The 17,723-nt window shown below is 36.2% G+C and overlaps 1 protein-coding gene across 2 annotated transcripts in view; it reads left to right on the top strand.

The window, feature by feature from the left end:
• The window catches only part of LOC113228889 (histone acetyltransferase KAT2A), a 25,088-nt gene extending 7,770 nt beyond the window's left edge, over window positions 1–17,318 (top strand). Inside the window, exons 8-20 of one of the 2 annotated variants that reach the window (XM_026462318.1) lie at window positions 607–745; window positions 2,926–3,030; window positions 4,727–4,902; window positions 5,430–5,562; window positions 6,603–6,675; window positions 7,028–7,103; window positions 8,289–8,433; window positions 11,513–11,673; window positions 12,219–12,296; window positions 12,993–13,115; window positions 14,280–14,370; window positions 14,753–14,879; window positions 15,988–17,318. In XM_026462318.1, the coding sequence (XP_026318103.1) occupies window positions 607–745; window positions 2,926–3,030; window positions 4,727–4,902; window positions 5,430–5,562; window positions 6,603–6,675; window positions 7,028–7,103; window positions 8,289–8,433; window positions 11,513–11,673; window positions 12,219–12,296; window positions 12,993–13,115; window positions 14,280–14,370; window positions 14,753–14,879; window positions 15,988–16,054 (1,494 nt within the window). In that variant the 3' untranslated portion in view covers window positions 16,055–17,318. The remainder of the gene's footprint in view (window positions 1–606; window positions 746–2,925; window positions 3,031–4,726; window positions 4,903–5,429; window positions 5,563–6,602; window positions 6,676–7,027; window positions 7,104–8,288; window positions 8,434–11,512; window positions 11,674–12,218; window positions 12,297–12,992; window positions 13,116–14,279; window positions 14,371–14,752; window positions 14,880–15,987) is intronic. The other variant, XM_026462319.1, reaches the window with a different exon arrangement.
• The last annotated feature ends 405 nt before the right edge of the window (window positions 17,319–17,723 follow it).

The raw sequence follows: 17,723 nt of genomic DNA, 5'->3' as shown, positions 1-17,723 counted from the left end.
TATTGTAACTTTCGTTCATGATTATCTTAACGTTGACGAAATCATGACAAGTGTAAACGAGGCTTAAAATGATCTTAATGTAAATCGTAACGTAACAACGTTCAAAACCAAATATTTACGCCTTATTACGCATTTTTAAAAATTCGTATCTTTTATTATCCAAATTGGTTCAAAGTTTTAGGAATGAAAGTTATATTATTTTATAGCAAATATTTAGGTAGATATAAATTTTCTACCGAACGCAACTAAAAAATTTGAGGTCCCAAAATGGGCATTGTTCTTTTTTATCGTTACGTTTCGGAAGCCGTTGACTTGCTATGACGAACGATGACAGCTTTTAAAATTTCCCCTATGGTATAAGAAAGTAACAGCCCTTATGTACAAAAGTCAAAAGTCTTTTTATCATTATGAACGCGGTACATTCAAGAGCCCCTCAAGCTTAATACTTTGAACTTGGACCTTTCTTATCATAACGGTATAAGGGTTAATTTTTTTTATATACAAAATATAAGTGCGGATTGGACCTCCATCTCACCTGATGGAAAGTGACGATGAGGTCGACAATGTAGCATGCATACCTAAATAATGCCTGTACGTGTAAAACAGGTATTAGTGTTAACGCACTTCCCTCGCTTCCTGGCGTTGCTCGAGGAAGAAATCTTCAGCATCAACTCGCCAATATGGGACCCGGATTACAAACAAGTACCACCCAATCACCTGCAGGCTATTTTGGATAATAAAACAAGTGAGTATGTCTTGTGTGTTTCTAATTACATCTGGGAAATAAACAAAACTTGCACTTTTTTATGTTGGTTCTTTCTTGGTAAAAACAGTCCGACCACGAACAATTAGAAACAAACGTAACGGCGGTGATTTTGTTTAAGTGTTCAAAAGTGCAGCGTTAATTTAAAAAAAAAAATATTTTTTCCGTTTAAGGTTTTTAAGGTTTAAGGTGATTAAATTTGTTGCTTGAGACATGGGTTGCGGAATTCTATGTCTCGATAGTTATTTGTAATTAAACTGGAATTGGGATTTGAACTACGATCCTAGAGAGAACAAACAAAAAAATTTAAGTTTACTTTTTTTTTATATTCATTCATTCATATTATGGCCAGTCAAAAGCAAATATATCAAGTGCGACCCCAAATACGCTCTTACCTTTCACTATCTAATTCGTTTCATTGGTAATTCAATAACTTCACTTTACATTCATTGAACGAAAGTGTTACTTAATTGCACGTGAATAATTTACTTCTTGATTTCTGTTAACATTTTTAGAATATTTAAAGTAGAATTATAGATATTTCAATTTGCGCTTAGACTAGACAAAAATGTGTTGGAAATTACAGGACAATTTACTTAAAATAAAAAAAAATACTGCGTTTTCATTGCCTAATAATAAAATAATCTACAACTGTGTACTATGTGGAGTATAGAGTGGTGGCGTTTTTATTATGCTGTCGATAAAGCAGTATATATAATAGCTTAACTGTGCAGCAAGCACCACAGCTTGCTCAATATAAACATTGCCGAATGGAGTATAAAGTGGTGACATACTTATTGTGATGTAGGTGTAGCACTAAGGGTTGCACTATTAAAGTGCAGTGAACGAGCCTATTATCTTGGTATAAACATTGTGGGTAGGGTATAGAAATGCGACATATTATAAGTAATAGATATAACGGTACCCCTACCATAACTTTTAAGCGCTAGTTTTCACTGGCGATTGCGTAGAATATGTTTCCTTTTATATTAAATATTTAGTTATACCACTGGAGGCTGTGCATTTTAAAAATAAAATATAACTGCGCATTTGACCTCCTTCTCACCTGAGAGAAAGTGACGATGAGATCCATAGTGGAGCACGCACACCTAAATAGTGCCTTGAATAGGCCTAAGGTAAAATGCAAGAAAGTCCACTCCATAGCCGTTCTTCTTTTTGCGACATCTGTTTTGGTAAACTCGTGATAGACATACACAGGGTAGTACTGTTGTGACGTGTTTACATAGGATCGACTGCGGCCCCTCGGCTATTCGGCTTACGAGAGTGGCGCAATCAACGCGCTGTTTACATGGAGTCGACTGCCGAAATCATCAAACACGACCGCCACAAATAATTCCAAACGTTCAACAAAGAAGCTTGTTTGGTCAACCGAAATCGAATCGTTGCCTTACAGTGATTATGGATCGTATTCCAGAACTCTACTCGATGCTCAAGTCTGGACTTGAGCAGACTTGAGTATGATTTCAAGCACTGGAAATACGACCCTAATGGCAAGGACTTGAGTATGATTTTCAGTGCTCACTGCAATACTCAAGTCCTGACTTGAGTATTGAGTAGAGTTCTGGAATACGACTCTAACACTCCTACAAATACATTTTACTCCATCTTCAAAAAATACAGACTATAAGCACTGCGACCATTAGACGTACTGTAGGTTTGAATTACTTTGGAAAACAATCTTCTTTTACTTTTTATACAATATATGTAAGGTATACATATGGATATAGATATACATGTAAAATATATTATATAGGCAATCAAAATATATAAGATAATTTTTTTTTATGCCTGCTTTAAACTATAAAAATGTAAATAAGATCAGCATTACTTATTGGTTTGTAATTTTTATATCCAAATGTGGAGGTTTGTAATAACCTTTTTTATATTATATTTTTTTATTAGTTTTATGCGCCATTTTTAACTTATAGCTGTAAACCTTCCTAAAATTAATAAAATAAAAATAAATAAAATAGTCGACGAGGACGACTTCGGCCGAAGGCGAGCCGTCGACCTAGTGTAAATTGCGCCATTATAATGCAGCAAGCGATACTACTTTATCGGTATACTCTTTGTGGTGGAGTTATGGTATGGTGACGTAGAACAAGTAGTACGTATGACAGGGTAGTACCGTTACTGTGCAGCAAGCGGCACTACTGGGTCGAGCCGGCGCGGCGAGTTTGAACGCGTGGCACCTCCCGCCGCCGCCGACTCTAAAGATGGATTCACCACTGTCACGCTCTCTGCAGGTGAACCACGCCTTATAATAATTTATTTTTTTAATGTCACGGATTTACCCTAAGTTTTATTTTTAAGTGAACCTAATGATGCTGCTATTGATCAAATAATTAACTGATTTTTTTGTGAATTGTCGTCCATATTAAGGCTCAATATCAATTGCCGTGGAATGGAATAGAAGCTAATTTTGTAGCCATAGCATAATGAACTTTATTTCAATTGTGTAACGTACGTCTACAAACAAGATATGAGCCGAAAAACAGCCGCACGACTTCAGGAAAATTACAGAAGCTCGTCGTTAATACAGTTATCTATCATCAATAACATAAACAAAATTTCCAAAATGGTAATATTATTTTTATACTCTTAAAGCGCTCAGAATATACTATTTGCACACATTTGAAACAACACCTTAGGGCGTTGAATTTAAGGTGAATTTAAAATTGAGACTTATCTTAAAGCAGAAGAATACAGAAACAAAGCAACCAAGATGCGTCATTTTGTGTGAGCGAGACTAAACTTAATTTCAACAGTCCTGAAAATTATGTAATAAGGCAGGTGCACATGTGCGACATCGTGTAAGATTTCCACACCTTCATTGTCATCCCAATCGTAAACATTCAACATCTACCGTTCATTTTCGACCCATTGTAACGTTTATTCGATATTTAACAAATACCTCTTTTCAAGTTCAATTCAGTTCTAGAAAATACGTATTTAATGTCAGTCGCGACTTAAGTGTGCTTAATTTTATTCAAGTGTTAGTAACTTTATAGATGTGAACAAATATCTATTTACAAAGAGCACCTAGAGTACTCATTGTTCTCAGGTTACTGTCTTACGAATGTGTAGCAGTATCTAATATATTTAACGAGTTCAATTGTAATTTTGTGCTCTCTCTATCAATAAAATAAAATATAATTTATTTGCTTTGAATATATGTAATATGTAATACGTCATGAATGTTGTTGGTAAAATTAAATTGGAGAACTTAATCCTATTTAGTCTTTATTAAGAACATGCAAATATGCAATATATGAAAAAATGTTATGAACTAAATTAAGATATAATTTAAAGATATTCATATATGCATCGAATTTGATCAATCAAGTAAAATAAATGTTCTAAAAGCCGTGTGCGTAGTTTCTTTTTAAATCTGGCCAAAGAAAGGGATTTAAATTATCTGGAATCTTGATTATCCATCAAGATTATCGATTATTTGATTCATAATTATAAATAAAAGTTTCAATTAATATGTTACATAAAATTTGAACCTTATGAAAATGCATTTAACAGTGTTGGCCACTTTAATAATAACATTTTACATTTTTTTAGTTTGTTTAATGTTAGGATGTTTGACCAACGTGATAATGAATTATTTTTGTGAAATTACTCCACTAGTTTGTTATAATTATTAATACAAAGATCTAACACATCGGCTGGATTCGAACCAACATTTTCAAGTTCCACTTACTGAACGTGGCGAATCTATTCCATATAAATTTGTCAGAATTAGTATGGAAACCGCACGCCGCGTTCGATGTATAGACCATGTTACTATATTCCTCGAAGTGACAGGTACCACCTGGTTTTTGCTTAATTAATAAAAAAGAACTTAGTTCTTTCAATAAATAAAATTAATAAGAAACTTAGGTTGCAAACAACACCTCTATCACGTTATATATATTGAACAAAACGATGAAACAGGTTCCATCAAACAAGAAGGTCTGAAACGCGGGGCAGAGTCCCGCTCTGGGGAACAGCCGACCGGCAGCGCGAAGAGACGACGCATCGTCGACGAAGGCGGGGAAGACGTCAGCGAGAGAACAGTCGCTGAAATTGTCGCTACGATAAACGACCCAAATTACATGTGTGGACCTGATGTAAGTACTGTTTGACACATGCAAAGATTTGTGTATGTTTCTTCATTTTACAAACATTGAAACTTGCTGTTAAAAACCATTTTTTTTGGAAAGTTGTAGTGAAGACAATGAAAATGTGATAATATATCCATTCTTACATTGTCATAAATATAAATTAATATAAAGCCTACTTTTTAACCGACTTCAAAAAAAGGTTCTCAATTCGACTTTAATGTTCTTCTGTTTCTTTTTTGTATGTAACCGTTCGGCCACGGAGGCAGTCAATAATATAATACATTTTTAATGGTACTTATGTCTGCCAATAAACGGTCGACTTCATGGTAAATGGTGTATCGAAGTCTACATTAATTTATGTAATTCTTCCGTATTATTAATATCTTAAATCTTCAACTTGGAACACGGCGGTGCAGCTTTACGGAAGAAAAAGGTAGAACATTGTTAAATGCGTAGATGAGCAAGGCAGACAAGAAACTCTACGAATACCACTAAGTATAGCTTCCAGGTATATAAGTAGAAATTTCTTTTAGGCACTATTCCAAACACAAGCGCCGCGTGATGAAGCAGCAAAGCTGGAAGAACAACGTAAACTCATAGAATTCCATGTAATCGGAAATTCATTGACCGGCCCCGTCAATAAACAGACTATGCTCTGGCTTATTGGTAAGTACTTCCAGTAATTCTTAAACCTATACTGCCCTCGGAGCTAAAAAAAGACATAATTATTTGGAATCAAGCAAATTGGCCAATCTGCCTAATTTTTTGTACACATATGTATCAATAATTTTTGGGTATACAGTGAGTTGATGAAATTACAGGCACATGGGACTTGTCAATTTATGTCTCACGATGACGGGCGCAGTGGCAACGCCCTTCAATTCTTTGCGATTTAAAGCTCTGAGTAGCAATGCAACTGAGTGGTAGGCGTGTAACTTACCACGTCACTTGGGTACAAGCACAACTGACATCACTAATTATTAGATTTTCTACCATGAAGACACACATTTGACGTTTAATATGTTAAATACACTCCCGGACACGTAAGTCGAGTCACCTTGCAATTTCAGTATTAAATTGACCAAATTAAACAATATCTGATTGATCAAAATCGATTAAGCTAGTTTGAAATTGGTACACTAATCATTTCCAATAAGTCTTTGTTGAAAATTTGAACTTATAAACCAGAGGGAAAACTGTTTTCTTCAGTGATAACAATATGTTATGTAGTGTTCTGCCCTAGAAGATTAAAAACGCAAGGTGGTTCGATTTAAGAATCTGAGAGTATATCAAAGGATTTTACTTAGTGATGTTCCATACACTGTGCCCTTATCACGTACTTCAATTACTATAATTACTACATAAATAACACGAAAAACGCTTTGAAAAATGATTATAATTATTATATCTTTTAATTCAGTTATTAAAAGTCACATATAAAAAAGTCACATTTAAGTTAGTATTGCCGTTTATATAAAATAATAATATTTTATGTCATTTTTAAAAGAAATGAAATGATATCAAAAGTATCTTTTCTGTTTTGTCTCGAGTGTGGGTGTTTCTGGATCGTTGTTTCCGATTCCCATAACACAAGTGCTTAAGTTACTGTGGTATCAGAGTAACGTATGTGATGTTGTCTAATATTTGTTTATTTATTATAATAATAGTTATTTTGGAGTTGATGTGAATAACTAAATACATTTCAGGTCTGCACAATGTTTTCTCGCATCAGTTACCAGAAATGACGAAGGAGTACATTTCCCAGCTTGTTTTTGACCCGTAAGTACACGATATAAAAAAATTGTGACTGAATGAGGTGGTGGTGGTGGCTGAATGAGGTGGTCCCGGGTTCGATTCCCGGTAGTACCATTTTGGGAAATGAACTTGTCTGAATTGGTTCTGATCTGGGTGTTCTGGTAAGTGCCTCAGAGTAAATTCCGTGATTCTGGTAGTCACTCACTTCGTATCATTTAAAGTAATATTTAAAAAATAAATTAAATGTGGGTTTGCACCAATACAGAACCCTTGCATGTTTTTCCTGAAAAACGAGGTATTAACTCTTGAAGAAGACGATAAGTAGATAATAGACGTTAAAATGTTTTAAGACATTAAATCTGACATATTTTTACAGGAAACATAAAACTTTAGCCCTAATCAAACAAGGCAGGCCGATTGGGGGTATCTGCTTCAGGACATTCCATTCACAGGTAAAATAATACATCTTATTATAGATACTAATAAAACGACGTACCCTTTTCACGTTCAATGCCTTGATTAGCTGGTATTAACACCGTACACACAGAATCAGATTATTTTTTCCAGAATAAACGAATGAATGAATGAGTGAAATTTGTAATTACAGCAATTGATCACTTCAACGTCTGTTATTGCGGCTTTTGGGCCGTTCTTGACGTTGATAGCATGAGTTGAGTTTAAATCTGAAGTGCAAAGCCCAGGAAGTTGACTCTACAAAGGGCAACTTTATTGCGAATAAGCAATTTCCCGCTAATATTTCTATAAAACGCGGGAAAACTAAACACTGTTGTTTAACCATTTAATGTCACTTAATATTGTTGGTCAGTATAATGGCAGCATCAGCCTGTTAGGATGCAGATTCGGTAACTTCATAACATAATCCAATTGGCCAGATCGAAAAATATTATTTTTTTCACCCTGTATTAAGATAGTAAAATAAGACAAATCAATCCTGCGTAAAGTATTGCACGTTGAAATCTCAGTTTTATTCGGCAAAGCTCGTTACTCACATAGAGTATTATAAAATCCTAGGTGTCGGTTAGATGAACAACCACAATTTATTTTATAATTTTATACTAACGCAATTGTAGGTCAACAAGCAGGTAAACTAAGTGAGGATGGGCGGGTCAGGTGACAGTATAAAGTTATAAAATATTGCTCATCTAACTGATGTCTAGGATTTTATAATGCTCTATATGAGTAACGAGCATTGCCAAATAAAACTGAGAAATGCTAAAGTCACTTGATATGCTTATGTAAGTGAATTCATGACTTTAAAAAGCCCGTAAAATGTTTAATGTGTAAAATGTTTTTTAACGGCCTCTGTGGTCGAGTGGGTTGCACACCGGTTTTCATTGTGTCACCATCTCTGAGGTCCCGCATCCGATACCCGTCCGGGTCATTGTTGAAACTAACTTTTCTATATTGTCTCGAATCTGGGTGTTTGTGGTACCGTCGTTATTTCCGATTTCCATAACACAAGTGTTTTAGCTGCTTACTTTGGGATCAGAGCAACGTATGTGATGTTGTCTAATATTTATTTTAAAAAACAGATGTCACATAAATCGACGCTTACGCAACACCGAAATAATTAGCTGCATAATTTTCACTAAATGTTCCATGTTTTCCGCCGTCAGGGCTTCAGCGAGATAGTATTTTGCGCGGTCACATCCAACGAGCAAGTAAAAGGCTACGGCACGCACCTCATGAATCACCTCAAGGATTACCACATCAGGAATAACATTTTGCACTTCCTCACCTTTGCTGACGAGTTTGCCATCGGTTAGTTTCAGGCAATTTGCCCCATATTTGTTAATTACAATAAGTGCAATGAAAGTGGTAAAACAAATTTTGATAAAAGACAGTAATACAAGTTTAATTTAAAAAATGATTATTAATAATAAAAATAACAATTTAAAAATTAAATACCTGTTAAAAAGAAATTTGAATGTACATTATATATTATACCGAGTTATTTGTATTGTAAAATACTTACAATCTCGCAGGACTAGTATTACTAATTTAGTAGCAGTAGAACTCCTTATGAAAGTGTTCGTCCAGGGAAGTACTGCCACCTTATCTATTTCTGCCGCCAAGCAGAAACGTGAGGGTTACTGTGTTCCAGTTTTGAAGGGTAAGGGTGCTGGTGAAATTACAGGCACATGGGATTTGTCAGGGTGACGGGCGCAGTGGCAGCGCCCCTCAGATCTTTAGATCTTTGCGATTTAAAACTCTGAGTGGCACTGCAACTGTTATGGACAGGCGTGTAGCTTACCATCAGGCGCACGACTTGTTCGTCCCGTCTTTACTTGGTATTATATAAAAAAAAACTAACCAACGTTTCTTCCATGACATTTTACAAAACAAAAAATACCAAAATCAAACTTTTAAGTTTTTGTTGTACTATTTGACAATATGTATTTTGAAGTAAGGTAGTACGTTCAAACGTGCAAGTGTCCTCGTCGACAACCCCTCCCTCGTTCCTGCGTTTTGCATCGGCCGGACTGGTATTTACGCTAGTGATTTCTTTTGTCACTATACATAGTTATTACCGTTTACAATAGTCTATTTAAATATTTGTATTTTTGTATGAAAATAAAAATATTTAAATAGACTATTGTTGTATGAAAATAAAATCTGATGAATTATTAAAAGTCATGAAACTAAAGTTGTTATTTATGATGTTAATAATATAATCCTGCGAGATTGTTAATATTTTCCAAATAACCCTTTACATTTGTATAATAAAATGTAAATTAAAAATAATATAATTATTTAATGTAAAATATCAAATAGAGCGGCGGTAGTGTACGATCTATGACCGACAATGCGCCCCATCAACACTTTAAGGGTGCTGGTGGGGCGCATGGAACTTGTCAACTTAAGCCTCAGGGTATCGGGCGCAGTGGCAATGCCCCTCAGATCTTTGCCATTTAAAGCTCTTGAGTGGCACTGCAACTGTTATGAACAGGCGTGTAGCTTAACATCAGGCGCACGACTCGTTCGTCTCGTCACTTGATGTTATAAAAAAAAATCAATTCACATTCTGCCATTGCGCATCGCGCAGTGTACTCAGTCAAATCAACAATCTATATACAATGCACCATAATTTGTAATGAAGCAAATAAATCTCCTTAATAGTAATCAAACTATCATTTTATAAGATTACGGAAACACCGTATATTATTTTGGTCCGTCGAGGGACCTATAGCACACCCCGGACATTCCATACAACGGTCGAAAATTATTTACCTACTGCTACTACATACAGCAAGGCGCTATCTGCACACGCGCAAATGCGTGCGTTAAGTGGCAGATTACGTTACGTGGTCAGAGCGGCAACATAGTGAAAATTCTAACGCGAATCTGTTATCTATAATTCTATTAATAGAATCCTAATTATTACACATATCTCTTAGGTATTTATATCGATATAATATTATATTTTTCATTAATTCACTAACTAGAGTAATATTGAAGATTTATTTCAAAAATATATTAAATGCACTTGAAATGTTATATTTTGGACGTATACTTTTAAATAAGGTAATCAAGGTATTTGAAATTGCATGTTCAAGCATCATTACCTTGTTAATAATTAGGTATATTCACTACCTACGTAATATTTATCGGCAATACGAATTGAAAATTCGAAAACTCTTGTCAACTAACTAGCGAAGTTATGGCATCTCATTATATTGATATAATAAATTTGTATTTTTAAACATATATTACTCTACACTAAATAAATGAAAAAAACAATAATTGAATGAGTTTACTTCGTTTCATCTTTCGGAAAATGACGATAAACAGCCGTACACAGCACAATTCACGACCATTATAAATAGTAACGTCAAATGATGTTATATATTAACGTACAAGTTTCGTAATGAAAACTATATTCAAATATCAATGCCATCTTCGCGCGAAAACGGCTCGCCGGCAGCCTTGTTGTCGTTCAGTCAATATTACCATCAATGTGCGGGGCGTGGTGCGGTATCTAAAGCTAGGGAGGGGCGGAGAGTGTCCGTTCTTGTTACTTTTTTGTTCTCTGCCTATAGACTTTTTTGCACACTGTTTCCATAATCTTACAAAATGATAGTTTGATTAGTGTTAAGGAGATTTATTTACTTGATTACTAATTATGGTACATTTTGATAGATAGATAATTTGAATGAGTACACTGCGCTATGGCTGAATGTGTACTGACTTAAATTACAACTATAAGGCGTAAAGTGCTGAAGGTGCGCATTATCGATCGTAGACCGTACAGGTAGCCCAGTGGAAGAACCGTTGATTCTCAATTGAAAGGTCAACGACTTGAATCCCATCGGCTGGGGAATTAACACGTTTTCCAAGAGTTGTGAAATGTCTTTGACGTACAGGTTTTATAACGATGTTTTTCTTCACCGTTAGCGAGTGGTATTCTATTAAAGCAAAGTTACTAAACCTGTGGTCCATGGACCTCTAAGGCGTCCGTGTAATTAACGCCGGGGGCCCACGGCGAGCCTACCTAACATTAATGTAACATTTGGTATATAATATGTTGTGAGCACATGGGTACTGTGCGCGTGACCTTTTTGAATTTTCGCACCCTTTGACGGCCATCCATTATTGCAATGAGCGAGACGCTCGTCAATGCATCACACGAGTCTTTCTTCTTCATCTTTTCGGAAGAGGTCCGTGGGCTCTTTGACATTTTGAGAGGGGTCCATGACAAGAAAAAGGTTAAGAAACCCTGTACTAAACATTCACAAATGCACGTTACAACGGATTGACAAGCATCCGATGTACCGCTGGCGCTGCCACGGAATAAACGCAGCTCTCTTCACTAAATAAACATTATTATATTATATTTTAGGCTATTTTAAGAAGCAAGGCTTCAGCAAGGATATAAAGCTGCCGCGCGCGATGTACCAGGGTTACATAAAAGACTACGAAGGCGCCACTCTAATGCACTGTGAACTCAACCCACGTATCGTCTACACTCAATTCACTGGCGTCATACGGAAACAGAAAGAAGTAAGCACTTCATTTAGTTACTCGGTAAAAAGACACTTTTTTAATTTGAACACAGTGCCGATGCGTAAGGGTGAACGAGATCAATCCTTGTTCATTTTTGTTACACTAATACATATTGCGATATCGTGACTTATACTTTGGTAACGTAATATAAATATATTCTTTATTACACCAAACAAATAAAAGTGAAATATGAAAATAAGAGTATCATGGTAGTAAAAAACACCATGCTATTCAATAAAAGAAATAATACTTTACCGAACGGTTACCAGACTGGACTGCCACGCAGAGGTCCAGAATTCCCGGGCCGGGAGAACTATTTGTATGGCCTACATTTATTTCTCTCGTGAGTTTGGGTGTAATTTGTGGTTGTCTACCTATGTGTGCGTCCATGGCACCCGCGATACAGGGTTTCCCTAATGCGGGGCTATGTTAAGTGTCTGCGTTATTATTATTATAAGTAACAGGTGACAGTGTTAATTACAAATCTCCACAAGTAGCAGTAATATAAGAAGTTATTTCAGATTTTGAAAATTAACTTACAGATCGTAAAGAAACTTATTGATATGCGACAAAAAGAAGTCCGGAAGATTCACCCAGGATTGACATGCTTCAAAGAGGGCGTAAGTATTTTAAGTATACGAGTATACAATTTTATTGGTTTTTTTTATAGTAATAAAGTGACATAGCTCTAATAAAATCAAAGTGCTTTTGGGACACGACACGACTTTTAGAAAAACAAAAAGTTTAGAGTATGGAACACTGGAGTCGCTATATGCATTATTATCTCAAACAAAACTTACTGCTATTTTTTGAGGGACGGAAAGGTACTACTACAAGTAAACAAGTGCACTCAAATACAATACTGCCCTCACATGGTATGAAAAAGAGCACAATTCACATTATTAATAAATTTGCCAAAGATGCACGCTATTTACACAAGACTTTACATTTATATAAGACATTCAGGGTCATTGACAACGATGCGAAACACTCAGCGTGTTTTTCGCACTTATTTCATGGACATAAAGCTTTTACTGACGGGCTGAGACCGATTCCGCGTTAGTAACTTTGGTGACTCGTGTCACATTAGGAGATGAACGATATCGATACCTCTTTATTTTTTGGTCTTTTTCTGTTTTTGTAAATAGCCATATTTATTTACTAAAAAATATTATTTATTAAAAAATAAGGAAACAATCTAAATTCCAAAAAAAGAATGGAAATTTGGAAAAATAAATAAACAAAAAACAATATAAAAACAGAACAGGTCCAAAAATTAAGTAGGCGTAGTGTTGATATGACCATGTGTGTGCCAGGTGCGAAGCATACCGACAGAGTGCATCCCCGGGCTGCGCGAGACGGGCTGGCGAGGTGCGCGCGCGCATTTAGAACCCGACCCGGAGCCTGACCTCGTCGTGCTGAGGAATATCTTGCACGCGGTAAATATTTACCAATATTTTTGTGTAAAAAAGTACATAGGGTCGTATTCCAGAACTCTACTCAATACTCGAGTCAGGACTTGAGTATTGCAGTAGAGCTCTGAAAATCATACTCAAGTCCTTGCCATTAGGGGCGTATTTCCAGTGCTTGAAATCATACTCAAGTCTGCTCAAGTCCTGACTTGAGCATTGATTAGAGTTCTGGAATACGACCCATTCAGTCTGTTTTTAGCACACAACATTTCAACGTATCGTAACCTTGATATAATCAAACCACATGTGATCATACGTCAAAAGAGCTTTTATTTCACGAAAGTTATAAAAATAATACGAACTTCATGAAACAAATTATGTATAATCGTCGTCTTAGAGTGAAAACCTCGTATGAGATTTCTGTCATTTTTCAGGACGAAGGTAAAAATGTGGTGTATAAAAAGTCGTTTGTAATTAGCATGGTAATTAGTTAAATTATACCTCTTTCAGATACTATATTTATTACTTTAATAATATATTTGAGTAAGAAGTTTTTAAGGTTTTCTTCAACCAAAATCAGTAAAAACGAACTATGTGAAAACGCGTATGCAAGGTTTTCATTCTAAGGCGACGATATGTGAAATTTTGCTCTCCCTGTTTAAACATAAGAAAGTTATCGACTACTTTTGTTCGTAGAATCTTAAAACCCCTTTCCTGAAAAATTTACATTTTGCAGATATTTATTTATATTGTGGCGGTCTCTAGATAAGGCCTACAGCAGTAGACGTTTTTCGGCTGAAATTTATATTCATGAATAGGAAACAGTGGGTCCGGTCGTGATTTTTTCTTTATATGTTCGTTGGCATCGAGTGACGTAATAAGCTAAACAAAAGGATTCGCATTACCCACTGTCTGGCAGTCAGCCGGCCTGCTATGCATAACTGTCGCAAGTGGTTGGAAGTGCAGTTCAAAATATATTTGTGACTAATGAACAGCCCCATACCATTCTACAATAAACTTAAATTAAATTAGACTGCTTCCGTAACCGAACGGTTCAGTTCCCAAATTCCTACGCGGCGTGGAGGAATTTCCAATTATTTTTGCAAATTTTCTTACCATTCTGTTCGTCCGATTTTTCATTCCTGTAAGTAGGGTGCTACTATTTTATTTACCAACCTATATGTTTTACAGGTGAAGAACCATGCCGCTGCCTGGCCGTTCCTCAAGCCGGTGGACAAATCCGAAGTACCTGATTACTACGATCACATCAAATATCCTATGGGTAAGTACAGTCAAACTGACAATTCACTTCACATTTTCTATTCTGCCCTCTTTATCATAACTAACGTAATGGACATTTTTAGAGAAATTGAATTTAATACTTTTTTGTGCGAGTAAATGAAAATAATGAAACACAATCAATATTTAAAAATTATTTGTTAAGACTCCACGACAACAAACTCAACACAACATAATAACAAGTGTCCACGATTGACCAAACTCCGTTTATATTTAACCAATCAGGAGGCAGTAGAGCGTTTGAGTAGCGTCATATTTTATATTGTTTTAAACACTTTTTTGCCAAACTGTACGTAACATTTTTAGATATTATTTAATAAAACAATTTTAATTTCAATAATTTCCAAGATGTTTTTTTTCCACAGATCTGCGCACTATGGGCGAGCGTCTGAAGGCGCGGTACTATTCGTCCAAGCGTCTCTTCATTGCGGACATGACGCGCATCTTCACCAACTGCAGACTCTACAACTCGCCTGATACAGACTATTATAGGTCATTGTCATACTATTACTTACAGTTCTAAACTTGTATAAAGTTTCGTCATTTAAAAAAACCGATCACACGTCACAACACATCGCGATGGTTTATAGTAAACGATCTCAGTACCCAGAGCAACCAAATTAACCTCTGGCTTCTAACATAGTATAATAAGCTAAGTAGTGTAACTCCATACAAAGTAGCAGCGCGACCATGTACGGACGCGTGCATAATCTCGCGTTGCATAGCGCGTGACGTCACACGAACCGTTCATTATAGAATTTAAAGCGTCCGCTCGGTATTCAAAAATGATATGTAATAGTAGACGAGTTTATTGTTGTTTATCGTTGTTTGATTGATTAAAGGCTCTCTTGTGAGTGTAAATTGTTCAGCATTTCATTATTATTTCATAATCATATTCCAATTAACCGTGATACCATTCCGCGATGCTGCTGTAAAAATATCAAAACGTAGTACGCCGCATTTAACAAATGTTATTTCAACATAACACGAGAACACTGAACGCGTTATTTTTTTCAAAATATCTTTACAACCTATAGACACAAATAAAATAATAACGTGACAACCCTACACTCAGAGTGACGTGTAGGTTTTGGTGAAACTACAGGCATATAGGACTTGTCAACTTACATCTCGGGTACTTACGGGTGACAGGCGCAGTAGCAGTGTCCCTCAGATCTTTGCGATTTATAGCTCTGAGTGGCACTGCAACTGTTATGGACAGAAGTGACGCTTAATACCAGGCGGACGGCTTGTTCGTCCCGTCACTTGCTATCATAAAAAAGACATTGACGCGCCGAACAGACGGGAGCTGCACTACTTGTCTTATTACAAAGAAAGAAACGTTTATTCAGCTTATTAAGACTTATACAGAACAAAAAAAAACAAATTAATGATATGTTATTAATAAAGTTATTATAGTATGGTTCTAGGCCAGAACACGATGACCTGAAGCAATTTAGAAAATGTCGTGTCCCAAAATTGACTCCACAGGATATCGAACGCGGGATCTCCTCATCTAGCACCCACAGTGCTAACCACTGAATTGAACACGCATGCAATTGCGTAAACAACCTATGTAATTAAAAGTATTTTCTTACAGATGCGCGAACACTCTAGAAAAGTATTTCCATACAAAGATGAAAGAGGTGGGTCTATGGGACAAATGATTACAGCCTGTACCCCCGTCGCCGTTCAGCTTCGACGCGTTCTTCGCCACGGAGATCGCCGCCGCTGCCGGCTACCAGGTCGATTAGACTTTTCGTTTGTAGTGGCGTCATTACCTAACTGCCCTAGGAGGGTAATGTTTTTCTTGATAGTGTTGTGGGACATAATTGAATTATCATCCAGCACACATTATTTTCGCGTGGTATGTAACGAGAATGTTGACATTTCTATCAACCGAATTTTTTTTAAGAAATTGAACGAATTTCCTTAGAAATCGCGGTGTGTGAAGCACGTTAAAGCCCTCATATATAGATGATTTCTCGTTTCGACGATCGTCACGATAATTATGTCGACCCGTCGCTAATGCCTTGGCGTTATCATCGTTAACGACTTACACATAGTACACCAGCGATTCGTCATCGTTTCGATAGTCTGAAACGACGGATCGTGAAGACTAATAGTCCTGTATATGGGCGCTGTAGCGTGATTCCAAAACCAGACTCGCAGGATCACGGAGAATCAAATCGATCAAAATTTTATTTAATCAAGAACAGAATTCAGTGCCATTATCGTTAGTTTACAGTGAAAGTTGTCCCCAGCGACCTTGTAAAGTACTTCACAGTTTTGTATGGCAATTTTTATAACGTCTCTTGCGGTCACAACAAATAATAACATATTGCAATTTTTTCATGCGTTTTCGACGACAACTGTCAGCGTAAACTCGTGGTAGGTACCCAGCATCTCTCTGTTGCCGCTTTAATGCATTCTCAAGTGGCTAATGATCTCAGTGTTAAGATCGTGAAATTACAAAAGCGGCCAACTTTCCGACTTGTGCGTTGTTCCCCGATTTAAATTTAGCACATTTATTTTCTCTCGATTCGAAAAAACTAATGATAATATCAGCGATGTGGATGAAAATGTGATGCTATATTTATGTCCAAGCTAGCCATGGTAACCCGAAATAATATATATAATACTTCGCATAAACTTGCAACGAAATGAACCTTATAACGAAAGTCATACTCATAAGATAAAAGATTAATGTTTCATATGGAATGGAAATACAGTTTTAGCGATAATTAGCTACTTTAAACCTTTTATCTAGCAACATTTGCTTGACTCTAGTTGGCAAAAGTTTTCCCTTTAGTCTAGTTTTCCCGTCAGTTCTTAATAAACTAACTACACGGTATCAAACTTTGAACTTTGGCTCTTCCTAATTACAAGTGAGCATCGAGTATATAACCAGAAATAGAGACGAAATAAGGGCCCTCCATTCCTGGCGACTCATCAGGCAAATGGGCCTGTCAACCCTCGTTTGCGCTGAAATCACAAATTAGAAAGCTGAATAGTGCAACAACTGACCTGTGTGTACGTCTCAGTATATTCCATGAATATTCTGTATTTATTGTAATAAAGACTAACAATGGAGGCTGTTCCATTCGCTGTTGTGGGAAAAAATAGCAAAACATCTAATTACAAAACAAACGGAATGACATTTCATCGATAATTAAATATGTAATTTTTCAATTTTCGTCCATTCTAGCAAAGCTCAAGTTAAACTGGACGATCAGAAGTGAAACAATTGATGACACCCGTCAATTGCTTCAGTTTCGGGCTGGCCAATCGCAGTTGTCACCGTAATGATTTGGCATAATAGTTTTCAAACAATAT

This window comes from Hyposmocoma kahamanoa, unplaced genomic scaffold, assembly GCF_003589595.1.
Source record: "Hyposmocoma kahamanoa isolate Upper Pololo Valley unplaced genomic scaffold, ASM358959v1 262, whole genome shotgun sequence".
Lineage (NCBI taxonomy): Eukaryota > Metazoa > Arthropoda > Insecta > Lepidoptera > Cosmopterigidae > Hyposmocoma > Hyposmocoma kahamanoa.
The sequence above is the reverse complement of the archived record's forward strand: the minus strand, read 5'-3'. Positions and strand labels throughout refer to the sequence as shown.